An 18,894-nucleotide genomic window follows, 5' to 3' on the forward strand; every position below is an offset into this window, starting at 1 on the left:
ACGGGAGTCAGTTGGAGCATCTAATGTCCGTCGGTGGCACTTTAAGGTACTTCCACATTGGCTTCAACCTCAAGCCGTAGACTTTTTCTGTTTTAGGTGTTGCCTGGTAATTAGTCCAAAGACCATTTTTGACAACTTTTTTTTCCCCAAGAGTCCTTACACTAAGCTTTCTCTTTTTTTTACTGTGCAATGCAGAAGAGCAGACTCATTATGAAAAAGTCAAAGATGAAGAAAAAACTAGTCGTCATAGGAACAGACAGGCATGCTGAGGGAGATGGTCTCTGAAAGCTTAAAAAAGAGAGAGAGGAGAAATACACTAAGCTGTGTATTTTGTCATTGCTGTTGTCATTCATGTCGGATCTGGTCTTCGACGCCGCTGATAGCTGCGAGAGATAATTATGCTAATGCTAACGGCAGCGCTAGCCCTCCTAGGTTCACGGTGTCAGCGTTTCTCACGTGAACCGAGACACTCGGCGAAATGTCAGCCTCCGGCTCGTGTGTATAAGTGTGCGTATGTACGTGTGTTGAAGAGAGATGGCTTGAGATAAAGGAGGATCGGCCACAAGTGTGCGAAGAAACACACAAACATGCACACACACACATACACCAACTTGCCTGCGCACATTTGCATGCTTTAACACACAAACACACACACACACACAGGCACCAAGCTCAGATATTAATTAAAGTTCATTGCTTCAGTAATTAGCAGGGCAGGATAATACCAATATGTGACTTATTGCCCCCCCCAGGTTCAGCTCTCCCTCGAACTTTAATTGAATGAGCGACATTAAAAACTTCAGAGGCTATTTGGCAAGGTTGACTAAACAGTCATAAACACCAAAGGAAACACTTCAAGCAGAGGGGAAAGGCTTCTCGAAAACCATTAAAAGTGTCCTCTTCCTTTAGCTCGAGGGATCTTACTTTTTCAGCACATAACAAACAAAATGAGTTTAAGTTTCACACTTTTTTCCCCCCAATTTATTACAAATAATTATAATTGTCTATAATTCCTGACTGTCAGAAAAGAAAAGTTGGTCGATTCAACTCGATGTAAATCTGTGAGGCTGTAGATAGAGCTGTTGTTAAATTGCTTTATATAATATTATATGTGTTTGAACTGTAATAAACTTTATAAATATACCAGTAACTTGATTAGCGGCAGGAAAAAAATAATGTTATATAACATATTGACAATAATTGTGGCTCATTATTTAGATCTGCTCACCAAAATTCACTGAAAAACATGACATGAAACAGATTTGAGGGTTTTTTCTTTAAACTTAATAAGCATCATATTATGTTTCATAAAAATGTAATAATTCCTTCTGATATTAGCAGAGGCACTCTTTACCTCCTCCACTGTAACACACTGCAGGAAACAAGGAAGTTTTCACATTTTTTATGTCCTCATGCACCCAAATATATTTAATTTCATCTCTTGCAGAAATGTTCATAGTAATAGATGGAAAAAATCATGAGGAAAAACAAATAGTAAATAGTTGATCTATGGAAAATACACTTAGTTACTGGCTTTCTTAGCGTGAGATAAGAAGATCACTATTGATTTCAAGTACAGAGCTGGAATCAGGACGTGTTTGACAATCCTGGAGGCAGCTGGAAACAGCTAGCAAAGAAAATTCCCCTAATTTCACCTTTAATGCTCCGTACTTGAGCTGTAATGCACAAACATGAGATGGACATCAATGTTATCATCTCATTCTTGGGGGGGGAATGCATGTCCCAAAATGTTGAACTATTCCTTTAAAATCTGATTTTCACTTTTCACCATTTTTTTTTGAATCATGAGCCCTGCCAATAATTAATAATTATCTTGATCTCCGTTAATTCTTTGCTTGTTTGCTCTCCCTCTCTGTCTTTGCATCAAGCCAATCAATCACGATGGCTCTGCTGTCTCAGTCTCAAATCTTATACACACACACACACACACACACATACACACACACAGACAGACAGGGACACATACATCCTCATGTACACATATATACAAAGGCATGCACACAATTACACACACACACACCACACTGTTTCTGCGGCGCCTTTGTGCTCCTTTAACCTTGAGGTCTGCAAGCGCCCAACTGTGATAATCTCTCAGACTGCCTTCATTACTGTTATAGGACACACACACACACACACACACACACACACACACACACACACACACACACACAGAGACAAGCATCAAGAAAAAGCACATACATTCAAACCCCAACATGACCACACCTACCCGTCACACGTACACACACACACACACACACACACACACAGGCCTGGTAAAAGGTGGAACATTTAAAAGCCATCTTTTTTTTCCTCACTATTGACTTGGATCAGCATTAGGCTCATCAGATAGTCAGGATAGTGCTGTGTGTGTGTGTGTGTGTGTGTGTGTGTGTGTATGTGTGTGTGTGTGTGTGTGTGTGTTATTGGCTGTCCTCCCCCTAACTGGCTAGACGGACACAGCCTCCAGGAATGTCAAACCTCCAACCTGCATTCTGATGTGGGCACCCGCAGTCACTTGTACACCGTCGCCCACCGTGCGTTAGTGAGTGTGCGTATGTATGTGTGTGTGTGTATGTGTGTGTGCTTTCCTCATCTTTGCACATTTTACTGAGTGACAGGCCCTGGGCGCCGTGGTAACCAGACAGGTACAGAAACAAAGTGGAGAGATGGAGAGGAAACTTTCGGCAACACATCGTTAGCAAATCTGTGTTTGGTGTGTGTGTGTGTGTGTGTGTGTGTGTGTGTGTGTGTGTGTGTGTGTGTGTGACTCCAACAAAAGCCAAACGTAGAGATGTTCTTTTGATCGTTGGTCTAAAATGAGCACAAATTTTAAATATATTCTTTGACTTCTACTCCTAATAAGTGACTGTTAACATGCAGAAAAGCACATACATGTTTACATATCAGATAGGTGAGACTGTGCATTGTGTTTGTGTGTGTGTGTGTGTGTGTGTCCTGTAAGTACCAGTGACAGTGGTTTGGCACGCGATCTGCCCTGCCAGTCAGTCTACCTTTCACACTTTTTCCTCGCCTTTCATCCCTCCGTTCCCTCTGCGACACAAGCTCTGGTTTTGGAGAAAGTTTTGAATGATTGCTTCTTTCATCTTTTCACCAGTGTGTGTGTTCGTGTGTTCATGAGTGTGTGTGTGTGTGTGTGTGTCAGTCTCAATCAATTGCCTTTGCCTCTGTCTGCTCCCTTTTCTATCAAAACTGGCTGAGTGACAAAAACTTGACTTTTCTGCGAGTTCAAGCTTTCAATTCACCTCTAAACAATAAGCTGAATGAACACCTGATGTCATTATTAGGAATAAAAGCAGAAGACGCCAGCAGATGATGACACATACATTTAAAATTGAAGAGCAGCACAACTAGTGAGGCTGTAAAGGTACCTTTGCTTTTAGTAAAACCACCCCACCAAATCGAGCCGTTCCACATTACATCTTACATTAAAGTCAACGTTGGTAGCGCACGTCAGCCTGCAGTATGTCACAAACATGATGACCATGGCAATATAATAAGCTGATTTAAGTAAGGAGCACTTGGGTCAGTGCCATTGTGCCCTTCATTCATGTGAGACAAGTCAATAGGAAAAAGAACTTAGAATAAAAGCTAAGGAGAGCAGTAGAATACCTTTTTTAATTTCTCAATGCAAGTAAATCCTTCAAAAGAAAATCTCTTTATAGATATAGTATGCCTATAATTGAAACTTCATTCAAATTCATAATAAGAGGTAAGGAGGGCAGAGGTAGAATACCTTTTCTTTTTTCAATGTTAACAAATCCTTAAAAACTCTCATACCCGACAGTGTATATTCTGTTTTTTTTTCCTCTCAAACAGCAGAAATGTTACAAAGAGACATAATTAGCTTGTGTAAGAAAGCGTGTGTACTCGTTTTTAAACTGGCAGAAATGGTCTAAAACGTCCCAGTGGTGTATGTTCACTACGGTATTACAAGAGTCACACATTTGTACTTGTCCACAGCTCAGCGTTGGGTTCAGGGATTGTGATTTGGGTGTGTTATAAATATATTCCACCTTCGATGTTCAGCTCTGACTCTGACACACAACTTTTTCATTTTTTTTTACCCCGTACCTGAAGGTCCTCTGACTCGCACTGTCAGTCCCTGAACTACGATACTGCTGTCATATGTAAAACACATCATAAACTCACTGTTGAGTTGCTACAGCTATATGGTATAATAAATTAAAACTGAGATAAACGAGGGCAAAGTCACGAGGTTGATGACAGAAATATTGTTGGCAGATTTAAAAATATCATAGTCAGGTCATAAAAACCTACCAGTTATACTCCAGATTTCTTTTAGCCACACTAAAAATGTTGCTCTAGGGCAATGTTGGTCTGCTGGACCACTTTGGAAAACTACTGGATGGATTCCTAAGAAATTTCTAAGAAAGACCTCCCTTGTGCCAAGAGGGTGAATCATAATAACTTTGGTAATCCCCTGATTCTTCCTCTGGAGCCAGCATGAGTTTGACATGTGTGGTTTTGACTACATATCTCAACAACTACTGAATGGATTGCCATTAAATCTAGCACAAACATTTATGGATAACTGTCATTATTTTGTTGATCCCTTATCTTTTCATGTACTGAAGTGCCATCAGGTCAAAATTTTAAGTTGTCAAAAACTTTGGTTTGTGACCAAACATCCGCAAAACTAATGACATCCCATCAGCCTCATGTTTACTTTGTGTTTCATTCATATTAGCGAATGTTAGCATGTTTATGCGCTTTCTTTCTAAGATGGTGGTGGCTAAACGCATGTTAGCATTGTCATTATGAGCATGTTAGCACAAAATGACAATGAAAATTAAATATAAAAGGAAATAACTGACAAATTTCATGTTTAGCTGAGTTATTCTTTACAAATCATACAAAAATGTGTTAAATAAGCGATTTAAGATACTTAACAAGCAACACCTTTTTTAGTCTTACGCTGGTTTTGAACAGCGGACGAGGATCTAGCTTGATATTTTTTTTTTTTTTTTACAGTGACATTTCGAATTGCTGATTGAAAATGATCCTGTTGAAACTTTGCAAACAAAACTCATAATGGTTCAAATTTGTTCTAGTATTTATGAGCAATACACATTAACCTTCTTTACAAGCTCAGTCAATTTAAGAGAAAAATAAGCCTGCTCACAATTCATTGCTAGATAAAAAAAAGAAAAAAAAGAGTTCACATGATGAAAAATAATTTCAAAAAGACATAAAAGACAAGGTAATGACCTAGACAGTTACAATTGGAGAATCTGTGAAAAAGAAACTTGCAGGAAGAACTGCTATGAGATTGGCACCACAGATGGGACTTTCTTCTGACTTTGTACTAAAGAGATTTCAATTACATTTTTTTTTTTATTCCCCAAGTTTGATTGAGAAACCTCTTCATCTCTTCAGCCATTGATGGAAAACAAATAATTAAATTAAAACTTTTTCACCTGCAGCAGTAGACAAAAATCTTGTGCTTAGCCTTCCAAGGCAAGTTTCTCCACCTTTAGAACTGCATTTAAAGCGGCATAAATGAATCCACCATAAACAAAAACATATTAAAATTGAGGATGAGTGAACCGAGCCGGTAAAGTGTACATGTATTTAGACACAAAACAGCAATCTTTTCTCAATGCCCCGACAGCATCCTTGGAGAGATTTAATTTCCCCTCAAGTGCTTGCCTCCCATCTCTTAGAAAAGTATGTTGCCGCTTCGCCACAAGGTTCCCCCACTCGGAGGATGTGTCTCTCTTTTTCATAGTTCAAGTGTCTAATCTTCTGCGTCTCAAGGTCAGCGTTTGTATGCACTCTTACAGGTCTTGATTCAAACAAATGAGACAAGAAAATTAATCGGAGGCGATGAGGATGTGTGTGTGTGTGTGTGTGCGTGCGGGCGTAAATGCAAATGATTATGTACGTGTGTGTCCAAAAGTGGAGTCGGTGGAGGCAGAGCTCAGCTGCTCAGGTCCCGGGCCCTGCGGAATAGATCGAGGGATGAGAGAAAGATAAAAGACGGGAAAGGAAAAGGTGGAAGAGGGAGACCGATCACAGTCGGAGGGTTGTGTGTTTGAAAGTGTGTGTTTCTAGGTCTCTAAACTCCTGTTTACAGGCGTGTTTACTCATCCAAATCTACAAATAGTCCTGCGTTTTGTTGTCAAGCTTCAAGGCAATCACGTCTCCACCTTATGATTCAGTTCTTGTGTCAGCTAGGGGTCGTCACAGGAAAATGAGGTAATTCTGGCTGTATTTAACCCCGAAATCTACTTCTAAACTGTCTTTTGAGCAAAGCATTTAAGCTCAAACTGCTCTACAGGAACAAGACAACTGTGGTGGCACAGAGGCTAAAGAGTATAAAGCAGGGTGTTGATTAAAAGCATGCACGCGGATTAAATATTCTTCTTGTTGTCACATAAATAAAGCTTTGCACAAAAGCACAAAAGTTCCCATGTGGTTACGATAAAAAGGGTGTAACTGCTTTGTATGGTGTTGGGACTTTAAAGAGGCCATGAAATGAGGGGGGGGGGGGCAATTTTCACTTACTGTAAATCAAATATAATAATGTATATATACATTAAGTTTCTCCTAACTTCATGTCAGCCGTTCTATGTAAATCATTTATCACGAGGGAAATTAAATAAACAGAGAGCTGGGTGGTGAAAGAGAACAGGAGGGGCACATTTTCATCCCTGTCATCTATCCATCCATCCATCCCTCCCCTTCCTCCTCTCCTCTTTTCATCCTTTCGCTCCCTCACATCTATTATTCACTCCATTTGGCAGCCAGGTTCACACCTAAATAATCCTCCATGTCGTCTATCTCCTCACTTTATCCACTCTCCTATGAATCCGTTCCTCTCCGTCTACCTCCAAGTACCTTCTTCTCTTTTGAGATGTTCATGTCTGTTTGAATAGGAATGAAAACTTTGATTCTGTTTAATTTTAAGGAAGGTTTCAAGGGAATGTCGAGCGGGGGGAAAATGTTTGGAAACATGGTGGGATCTCAAACATGACAACATCTTTCTCTTGGCAGATGGAGACTGAGCCAGTGTTCATTTATTTTATTGTCTTGGCCTCAATATAAGACAACTCTCATTATGAGATACCTGCTTTTAGAAAAAGTTACCAAAACATACTCACACACACTCTCCTGTCAAGCTATCAGCATCATTTTCTCAGGCTTTCAGCATTTTTCAGACCTTTTTTGACAGATGAATCGGTTCCTGTTTCACTTGAGAAGAATTTATTTCCTCCGTGGCAGAAAAACACTTCACACGAGCAGCTTAAAACGGACTTATTAAAACACTTTCAGGGCTGATCTAACTTGCTACGCCTAGGAACAACTGCTTGAGCTGCTGTTACATCGATACCATCTCCCTTTAATATTTCATGGTGTGAATAAGCAATTATTGTCCAGAATTTCCAGATAAAAAAATATCCTCTTATATTTGGTCCAATACACTATTATCCAATAAGAAGATCAAATATTTCCTTTGCTTGTCTGTCCCAGAACAGAGGACCCAATTACAAAAAAAGGCAGATTTGTATTTTGTTTTACATAAAAGGTTGTACAAACAGTTGTATTATCAGATAAGGTTTCACTTCACGGTAGATGCTTGTATATAGTCCCAGAGGCCAACTGCTAGCCTTAACTGGAAAATATTCTGAGCCATCTGTAACTCTCTTATCAAGGTTGATCTTGTCATTATTCCACCTCTAACCAAACACAACCGCTGACCACACAATAGCCTTAAACCCCTCGCACACAAGGATGTACATGTGAACACACCCAGAGAACGAGCGGGACATTATTAAGTAATGAGTCAGCCGGTTTGGACCGACAGCTCAGGAATCAACTACTGGCACAGACACTATATGCTGGCCCCATCTGCTAAAATGCTACGTGTGTGTGTGTGTGTGTGTGAGGATAAATACAGCAAACAAAGATACAGCTGTGTGTGTGTGTGTGTGTGGTGAAAATATGGATATATGGAGGTAGAGATATAAAAATGAATTAAATTGCCATCATTAATGACTTTTTTTGGGCCACAGTTGAAGGGTGGGGGTGGGGTTAAAATGAAACTGTGATGTTATCTATTACAAATGTGTGGGCATGTCAACACACACACACACACACACACACACCGCCACATTCACATTCAGAGCTTTAACACTAGGTTTTCCCACATGTGCCGACTCCAGATGGCCTCAAAGAGACACCGGGTAATGCCAACATCACATGTGCGCACACAAACACACACACACACACACATATATATACAAAGGAATGACCCACCCATGAGACCCCTCTAACCAGGTTTCATGCTGGGATCAAAAACAATGTATTAAAAAACAAAAAAAAAAAAGAAGAGGAAATCAAAAACGGATGGTGGTGAAGGCTTTACAGAGAGAAATTACCTCCCTTACAATAAGAGAATAAAATGGAAGGATCTTTGCGACGGCATCAAAGCGACGCCAAGAGCGCCTGCACGAGCACGCACACACACGTGCGACACATCATGAACGAAATGAAAATTAAACTCTATTTAATTTCACATAATTCCCAAATGAGCCAACCTGTCAGCGCCATTGCACCTGAGGATGAGGTTTACTCCTATAAAGGGCGATTCCCTTGATTTTGACTTTTAAAATGGTTATTCTAGATATATATTAACATTTAACATGTCAGGATATATATAGACGTACAGTATCGCCCTTCTCTAGCACTCATGGATGATTTTGGCGTGGCAGTTTGGGTCCCTAATGACATGATGATGAATTCCAACATTAACAAGTTTCTGTCCAAATGTAGCTTTAATTTTAACCGACTTTCTAGAAAACCGGCAAAAGAAAATTCGAATTAATGCTTGTTTCCATCTATTGATGTTATGTGAATATTTGGAGTTGGCTCGTCGAGATCAACAGCTGTTGGTGCAACAAGACGACGTAAATAAAACAGCACTAGTCAGTCCTCCAACAGTGGAAAGTGATGTAGAAAACATGATGGAAATATAGCGTTTATGTTCGTTTCATACATTAATTTGAAGAGATGTTTTCGTGTCTTCAGCAGCTGATTAAGTCACACGATTCATGTATGTTAGGATCTATTCACTAAGTGTGTTTCTATTACACTTTATCACGCTTTGATTTTATTAATACAGCAACTTTTCCACCTTGGTTGAGCATAAAAACGTATTTTTTTCACAGCGTTTTAACTCAGGTTTTCTTTATGCGCAATTCAAAAATACAAATAAAAACAGGAAAACACATCTAATGGATCTGATCAAACAATTATTTCAACCAGTTACCAGTGCAGCAAGTACTGATACTATTAGTGACACCTGTGTTTGACAAGTCAAAACGTCTGCTGCGAGAAAGGTCTAAAGACATGACAGCGCAACACATGCAATTCAAATTTTCTCTTGTGAGTTCTATGCTGATGACTTTTATATTTCTGTTTAAGGTCATAACTTCAACAAATTAGATAAGATTTATCTGACAACAATAAAAGTACATGCAAGACTGTAGTGCTGAACTACAAGTAAATTATCGAGGATAAAAGCACATTGAAGCTAAAAGTGTATTTCCATTCTGGTCCTCTAAAGGGAGAAGGCAAGATCGGTTCATATAATAATGTAAAGACCCTACACATGCTTGGTAGATCTTTGTAGTTTTTAGTCATTTTGCCTGGTTAGCAGCTTGACTTCACCCGACTTTGAACCTCAGTAGTGCTCAAACTAACCACAGTTAAGTGAAAACACCTGTGTGGTTTACAGGGCAGGTTCAACGGCTAACTTACTGTCATCTACTCAAATAAAAACTCAACAAACTCAACAAAGTGACAGATATATCAACTCTATTTAAACTAATAGAAGAAAGATGTGGAAGCATGACTTTAAGGATATATTTCAAGGTCATAATAATGAGAAAATGTATCAGATTTGTTTTATTTGATGAGAATAATACACTTCAGTAGGAGGACAATAATCCAATCCCTGACTGAACTCACATGTCATATCTCTAAGGAAAGGAACCTTCAAGATGTGTTGTCCCTCTCTGCACCCCGTAGAAAAACAACTTATTCTCTGTAGAAGTGCACTGACCTTTCAGAGCTGGTAAAGCAGAGCAAACACTAAACGACAGAGCTAATTGTTTCACCCTAGAGTCCATTCTGTTGCTCTCATTTCTCTTTACTTCCACCAGTCCTCTCCATCATTTTCTTCTAATTTCTCTGTATTACCGTCTCCTTATGCTCTCTCATGGCGACGTGTGTGTGTGTGTGTGTGCATGAGTGTGTGGGTGACCTTCCTGAACTGTATGGCCATTTATGGAGATTAGATAAAGTTGCCTCTTGTGTGACTCATTGGCATGCATTAAGCAGAGCACAACAATAACATACACACACACACGTACAAAACGCACGCACACAAGACGACCATCTTAAATCGGGGATATAGGGCCAAATTAAAGGTAAAAGGTTTCTTCTTTTGTGAGACATCATTTGTTTTTCAAAAAGCCATGTTCAGTGTCCTTCCCCCCCCTCTCTAATGGATTTTTGATTTTTCCAGAGCATGCAACACAATTAGCTCGTCTTTCTTTTTTTATTAATGACACATTTACTCTTTTCTTTTCCCTCACTGTTTATTCTTCCAGTAAATTGGAGAGCGAAGAGGTCTTATAAGTGCGTGCCATGTGTGTAGGTGTGCGGCAGTATGTGTTATTTGAATATGCTTAGTGCTCATTATTTTTTGTTTTCTGTTTTTCTAAAAACCTATAAATTTATCAGTATTTGTTAAATTAAAAAGATGAAAATCTATTTTAAAAACTGAACAATGGCACAGAAATCAAGGTACAAATCTGATTTTTAACCACACCATTAGCAGTGAAGACGCTGTAGTTTAACCAACGGGGACAATAGTTTACTTATTTTTCATTTTCTCCACATTTTTCTCTTGACTTTCTATTATTATAAGAATTTTATGAGGTTGCATGTATATACCGTGTGTGTGTGTATGCTCCTGTCTCTTGCTAGTTGGTGTGTGTCCATGTATTGGCAGTCCAGCAGGTGTTCATGGCGGCGGTCAGTGTGTGTGTTTCACAGTTAACTATGGTGAGGACACTGACACTGTCATGTACTAAAGCATGCATGTCAAGGTCAGTACACATATATGCTCTCTTTTTTAGACAGTATCCAGGAAATAATATTAATAAATAAGGAATCAATAAGGATAAATCTTTATCACTTGCGCACCCATGCAAGACTGGAGTTTGATTGCTTGATAGGGGCGGGACACTTGTGTATATGCAGTGTCATAGTGAGCAGGGTTAAGAAGAAAACAGTCTGGAAACATGTGTGGACTGTAGTTTCTAAGTAAAAAGTCTGCTCTGACTGTACCAAAAGTCCTTTTCTACTGCAGAAACTTTTCTGAGAACTTAGGAACCTGTTTAGGAAATCAGGAACTTCCCTCGCTTTTCATCTAAAAGGAACCAGGGTACTCTTTGATGGCCCAGGAACAAAAAAAAAAAAGCTTAGTAATATACTTACAATTAATCTGAAACAAGGAAATGCAACTTCTACAGAGGTCATTTCTTGTCTAAGATGTAATTAAAAGGGACGTGCACATTTCCAGATTTATATTTTTAGTCCAGGGCTCTACTGGAATATATTGGCATGATTTACAGTTCAAGACACTCCTTATTTATCTTATACTGGCCTTTAATGCAGCCCCTCAGTTCAGCCTCTGTCTGAAACATCCCGTCTCTTTAAGGCCCGCCTCCTGATCAGCCCACCCTGTTCTGATCGGTTAGCTCCATGAAGCTGTGTCTCGGCAGACTTCTGCCAGCTCCGAAGGCTACGTAAACAGTCGCAGTAGTGGTCGGAATTCAGTTTTTTTCCTTCTGTACTCCAAATGGAAACTCCTCAAATACATCCGTACAAGTTCGAACCCAAATCTGGTCTAAAATATGCGAGCGGACAACGTGAACAGCCTGTGGAACAACCTCGGCAGCGAAGGCCACAGAATGGACGTCCGTTTGTTGGCGTGTGCGAACAATCTGACATCATCACGAAGAGGAAGTAGAGGTAACATTGCTAACGAAGCGTTCAGAGCAGACTGAAGCCCTGGCTTTTGACTTGCAGGGAGAATTTTCAGTTATGTTCACCTCACGTTTTGAATCTTTGACCATGTTTAACATAGACATCTGACATCATTACATATTCTTTTATGACATAATTTGTTATGGATACCACTGTTAATTTGGTGATGATGTTCTGTAGAATAGTAACAATAACGATGAGGCTGCCTCCTTCGTTTTGATCAGACTAGGCAGGCAGAGGGGAAAAAAAAGGAAAATTTAAACGACCACTTTCTCCAAAATGTCTCAAGTCTTTCCACCTGATTCACACTTCAACATAATGCTTTCACTTGGCCCTCACTTTTAAGAGTCCGCCTTCATAAAAGTCATCCTCGCCACCACCAAACACTCGCGCTCACGTCTTTTATTCCCTCTGCCTTCATTCCTCGTTTCATTTTCACTTCTCATCTTCTTTCATACCGATTCCCCCTCACCACGTGGTTCGGCTCTGTCGTTCTCTCGTACTGAGCTCTGCTACACAGAAATCTTCTGAGAAAGACACACAGTGCACAAACCGAAATGATTATCGCAAGCAGAGCTTCCCTCCTGGGTCCATGTCCCACTTCCTCGCCAAGCAGCGCATGACCATACTGCCGCCGTGTGAATGACGGACTTCTGGCACAGAATGGCAGAATGGAGGACAAAAAAAATCCCACTCAAGGAGCAGATGCTTACTTCCTCTTGACATATGCCCCTGAGATGGAGCAGGACGGATGGGAAATGGAGGGGAAGGCAGGGAATATTAGAGGGGGAAGAAGAAGAGAGGAGGAGGAGGGTGTTAATCTGGACGAACAAGGAGAGAACAGAAGAGATACAATGAAAGAGATGAATGCAAAGGGTAAGAAGGCAAGGATTTATGTTTCTGTTCTTATAAAAAAGAAATTACAAGAAAACATTATTTGAAGACAGCTTTGTTGCTAGGATCACATTACAGTATCCATCTGCAACTACACCGGAGCGCTCCCAGAGCCATTAAGAATGAGGATTTAAAAAAAAAAAAAAAAAAAAAAGCTCTCACTTTCTAATGAATTAGAGCCAAGGGCACGGGGCCAGGTCACCATGTCAGAGAATGAGTTTAAAAGAGAGAGTACGAGGGAGCCAGAGAGGAAAGTGAGCTCCTTCTCGGGCTAAAGATGAACAGATGGTGCTGAGTGGTGAAAGAAGAGATACGAAGGGATGAGACGGAATGACGCAAGAGAGAAGGAGATGAAGGGATTTTGAGAGCTGCCACATTTTCCAGCTTCCCCTCCATGTCACTGTTTCTCTTTGCATCATTTCTACTCTTTAGATATTGTCGACAGGTGACCAAACTACATTAAAACTAGAAATACGTTGCGTTTGTGTGCCTCCAACAACCAGTCAAGCTGAAGTTTACCTCCATGTCTGTCAAGACTCATATAATATTTGTAGTGAAGCTACAAAAAGCTAGTAGGATTTGTATTTTTTGGCCAATAAAGCTGATTCTGATAGAACACAAAGTTGTAGCCTTGACAGTAAACCCTGCTTCAGCTACAAATTCTAAAACATGGACACACACGTTCACACACATCTTCAACCCAGCAGCACAGAAGATTCACACAATCAAGGTGGGAATCCAAGATCAGTGTCACCAATCCTGTATGTGACCACATGTGACATACGGTCACAATCTCCCCTTCTGTTCCTGAGTTATGGCGTTTGAATAACGGCCAGAAAAGTGTTTTTATAGAACATTATGATGTCACAGTGAAGTTGAACCTTTTGGATATAAAATGTCATCACTTTACCCTCGTAGACATTTAAGTGAAACTTTGTCATAATTAGCGTATGAATTCTTGAGTTATGGCCAAAAACGTGTTTTGTGAGGTCACAGTGACCTTGAACTCTGAAGACTAAAATCTAATCAGTTCACCTTAGACTCCAAGTGGACGTTGGTGCCACATTTGAAGAAATTCCCTCACAGTGTTCCCAAGATAATGCGTTCAACGAGAACGGGACGGATGTAAGGTCACAGTGACCTTGACCTTTGAAGGCCAAAATCTAATCAGTTCATCCTTGAGTCCAAGTGGACGTTGGTGCCACATTTGAAGAAATTCCCTCGCAGCATTCCTGAGATAATGCGACGTACGTAGGGACAGACGACCTGAGGACACAATGCCTCCATTCAGAGTGCATTAACACTCTGCAGGGAGACAGAAATCAAATGATGTGTTTCGGTTAATGGAAAAGTTACTCTGGTTACTGGCGGCTTTTGCAGCCTGAAAGCTATTTGCTATTTTTTTTTGAGAAATAGGCAATAATATTAGATATCAATAGTCACTTTAAATTGATTCAGATATTTCCCAGTGCGTCTGCGATGTCTGAGGAACGTAGTACATGACATGAAAGGTCACGATCCGTATTCAGAACGAGAACGTTTCACCAGTGGCTCGTTTCAAATACTTCACATTAAACTGGCCTTGACTGCAGGCCCAAAGAAAGAGGTAAAGCAATCATATTTATATAGGTTTAATCTAAAGGGTTGGTTCACCCTGACTACAATAAATAGATAAATAAATACATTTCACTCCATGCAGATAGCTGCCATTTTATTCACCTGGGTTTTCACAACCACTTCAGCACAAATTGAAATAACTGGAATTGAATTTGTGGTGGTTATCATCACTTCAGCAACACACAGTAATCCACAGGACACACTGTGAATGTCCAAAAAGACTATTTCTTTGGTACAAAGTAGTCCCAACAAAAACAAACAGATTTGTCATGAAGTGGCACACATGAGTGGTTTAAGAGAACTTATCACATTCAACTGTTTGAGCTGAACTTCTCTTCCAGTAGGTACGAACAAAATTCACGAGCGATCCACAACTTTCGTATGAGTCAGATAGTCTGCCTTTCTCCACAGAGGAAAAACACTTAATAATTATAATACCTTATTCTGAATAAATGTATTATGTTAAAATATATGTTAATTATGTGCAACATCATGGCATTTTGCAACTTAAAAAATATCGGCATATTTTGGCATGGCAACTTTTAAAGTTTAGTAGTTGTACCATCACCTACAGTATAATACTCTGTCATCCATGACTGTCACATTACATTGACCACCGCCTCTATGTTATGTACTGCTTTGTTTTGACATGATGTTTTTTGACATGTCAAAGGACAGAGTAAAGAGCAAACATCACTGGCAGCTGTATTATTCTGATCGTTTCGGGGCCCCGAACACCTGTACAAGTACAGTCAGTGCAAGATTTTCATCTCTGCAGTGAGAACACACAAACGGAGCAGAACAGCAAGTTTTATATAGCAATAAGAGGGGGAGCAGATTATGTTAAAGATCAAATCTCATGAAGCACGTTGAAGTTTGTGCATTTAAGAGAGTTAAATTAATTGAATTTGGAAGGTTTGTCGGGCAAGCCTTTTAGGATAGAAATACAAGAAAAGATAACATAAAACCAAAACTATCTGCATGGCTGGATACAACTAGAGGTAAGAAAGCTTTTTTATTATTTATTTACAAACTGACCTTTTAATTCTTCTTGCCGTTTTCTTCTCAAGTTCTTTTATTCTGTCTATCACTCACCCGTAATGCTCATATCTTCCTCTTGTTTGTCATTTACTTAGAGGTAGTAATCACACAAAATACTGTATGTACAGACATTACACTCGTACTTGCACACACAAACACTCCCCACAACCAATAACTGTTACAAGGTGAAATCTTTTCATTAAAGCAAACAAACAAGCGCAGTACATGCACACACTTACAGAGCACTGCAAACAGCGATTCTAAGTCTTTTATTAATAAGCGCAAGAATTTAATTAACGGCTATTGATAAGCTTCGTCTGTCTTAAGGACATGTTTGTTTGTGAATATGAATACACGAGTGTGTGTGTGCAAATGTGTGTGTGGGTGCGTGACTGTGTGTCTTAAGGACACGCTCGTTATGCAGTCATTATACGGTGATCTTGATTTGTCAAGCGTGAAAAGGAGAAAACACACACACACACACTTGCACGGCGTAAGATATAAACACGGTGTGTTGACGGATTAGATGGGAGTTTTTAATCATCTTAATTAAGCCTAATTGTTATTTGTTGAATATGTGGCATTTATGAAGTTCACGGGGATACAAAAGCAGATTGAGCACTAATTAAAATCCAAGAACTGTGTTTTATTACAAGAATCTGTTAAGGAGCGGTAGACGTTCAGCGTCGGTTCAAGACAAATGAGAGGAAGATATGAGGAGATAAAGAGTATTAACAGCAGCCAGCATGCTGTGTGATTACTGACATCACGGTTCCTTGTTGCTCCTCAAGAAGAGTCAAACTTCTAAATTTGAGGCAGATTTTTAACCTTTTATCACCCACTGTTCCATTTTTATGATACTAACACTATGTGGAACTTTCCCAAACTGCTATAGTGCCATAAAAAGTTACAAAACTATGAACATGTAATATATATATCGACAGATTTGCCCATTTGTTCATTGCAGTGATTAAAAAAGAAAAAAGTTTAAAAACTGATCTATGTAAGAGTCACAAACCTTAAAAAATTCAGAGCAGTCTGGCAGTACAACATGTGATTAATCAACGATAAGTGCAGCCTCTTGACATCCACCTTTTCTTTAGGAATTTTCACCTATTTGGCATTCCCAAATGGAAAAACTTATATAAGAAGAACTGTAAGGCCAATATGCATGTATTACATCTTCTAGTTTCTGCAAATGTGCTTGTTTAGCATGTGGCTAAAACTACATCAGTTCAAATATGGCTCAAATAAGTGTTTCTGTCTTTGTCTATAATGTCTCATTTTTGAATAACAGTAACTAGGACATGCTTTATGCCAGAGCTATGCAAATCACCACATAGCTTCTACATCTTTTCAACCACACCTGTATACCTCTAGGCCTAACCTTATGGGGGCTAGGTAGTTTTTAGTTTGTGGTGTGACTGGTGTCCCCGAACCTCTCTGAAACATCTCCAAGTGGCCAAATTGTGCCAATTGCTTTTACTCATTACTGCGTGATGCTAAGCTGCTTACAACCGCCTTAAGCAGGACGCTGGCGACCCCGTGGAGTTTAAGAGGTTAAACAATCAGAAGTAGTCTCTTGTCAGTAGGAAACATAGATTTATGTTGTGCAAGACGCAATGTGGTCTTAATTTGACAAAAACGTACTGACTGAGCAGTATGTCACAGCTGGGGATACTGTATAAATTGTGGGACAATATCAACTTTTGAGGTAAGGCAGAAGTAGAAATTATAGTGATAATTCTATGCAAACTGTTAGATTTTCAATCAAACTTGTTCAAAGTTGAACCTCTCTACATTGGACTAGACCAGTGGTCCCCGACTTCTAGTGTATGTGTGTGTGTGTGTGTGTGTGTGTGTGTGTGTGTGTGTGTGTGTGTGTGTGCGCGTGTGTGTGTGTGTGTGTTAAAAGATGAATGTCTGATTCTTCTGTGTCCAGCAACAGTCGTCCTACAACAGTAATAACAGACTCTCAGGAAGACACATACAGCTCAAGCTCCTGCCAAAAGACAACACCCGGCACTCCCCTCCTGGATGCACCTGAGGAAAGAATATCTGACACCACACACACACACACACATCCTTGCACCTGAGTACAATCACATGCCAACAAAAGGCCACAGCACCGTCTGTTCCTGCCACACACACACACACACACACACACACACACACACACCTCCTGTACACCGCCTCTCTCTTCTTAACACTTCATTTTAATTTTCTTATCTGATTTTCTACTATACTCAGCAAGTTGCAAGGATTTAACAAGGAATGTGTGGAATAAAAAAGACAAAATAACTGGTTCGGATCCATAATTCTAACGTGAAAATATGTAATACATAATGCATACAGGTAGATATACACTCCCTTAGTGTATAGTTACATTTTAATTATACTTAAGTCTTAAATTATGGTGATAATCTCTTGACGTTAAAACATTACACACAGCACTTAAAAACGAGTTATTGATGCTTTCAGTGAGTGTGAGTGTGTGTTGGACAGATGTGGAGTGAAAACACTACAATGTGCAGGTGTAAGTAAACAATGTGCGAGTTGATGGAGTGTGTTACTGTGTGTGTGTGTGTGTGTGTGTGTGTGTGTGTGTGTGTGCATATGCAAGTTAATTGTCTCAAGGAGTTAGACAAGCCTTCATACATCATTAATACAAACACACACACATGTTTAGCAGGTTGCCAAAGTGCCACCTTACCCAGGTGGTGCGCATACGCTCACACGTGCGCATTTAACACCTTTTAAAAACCCCTGGTGACCCAGAAGAAATCATGGACAGATTGAAGATAGGAGGATGGGAGAGGAGGAGGAGGAGGAGGAGGAGGAGGAGGAGGAGGAGGAAGAGATATCATGAAGAGGGAGGAAGACACACCTGTTATTAGCTTTTCTCCAGACGGTCGATCGGACAGAAGTTGGGACGAAGGATCGGAGGAGGGATGATGAGGAGGATTAGACAGAAGGAGACCCTGCGAGAGAAAGACAGAGATTGTCAGACATTAATAATGGATGCAGATCCTCAGAGACCATGTTCAGACGTTAATAATAGATAAGACTCAGCTGGAAGGGGGCAAAGAAACACCTCAGCAGAACTTACCTGAGGAAAAAAGAACGACAAGGATGATCGTTGAGAATTGCTTAACAATTGAGACATTTACTGAAACATTAAATACTTACATGATGATATTTTAAAGTTTTAAACACTCC

General features: G+C 39.8%; 1 protein-coding gene across 4 annotated transcripts in view; it reads right to left on the reverse strand.

Moving 5' to 3' along the window:
- Positions 1 to 18,894, reverse strand: part of ccdc28a (coiled-coil domain containing 28A) — a 223,932-nt gene that overhangs the window by 89,908 nt on the left and 115,130 nt on the right. For all 4 annotated transcript variants that reach the window (XM_067583758.1, XM_067583757.1, XM_067583756.1 and 1 more), the window contains exon 5: positions 18,563 to 18,656. In XM_067583758.1, the coding sequence (XP_067439859.1) occupies positions 18,563 to 18,656 (94 nt within the window). The remainder of the gene's footprint in view (positions 1 to 18,562; positions 18,657 to 18,894) is intronic.

Source organism: Thunnus thynnus, chromosome 24, assembly GCF_963924715.1.
Source record: "Thunnus thynnus chromosome 24, fThuThy2.1, whole genome shotgun sequence".
Taxonomy (NCBI): domain Eukaryota; kingdom Metazoa; phylum Chordata; class Actinopteri; order Scombriformes; family Scombridae; genus Thunnus; species Thunnus thynnus.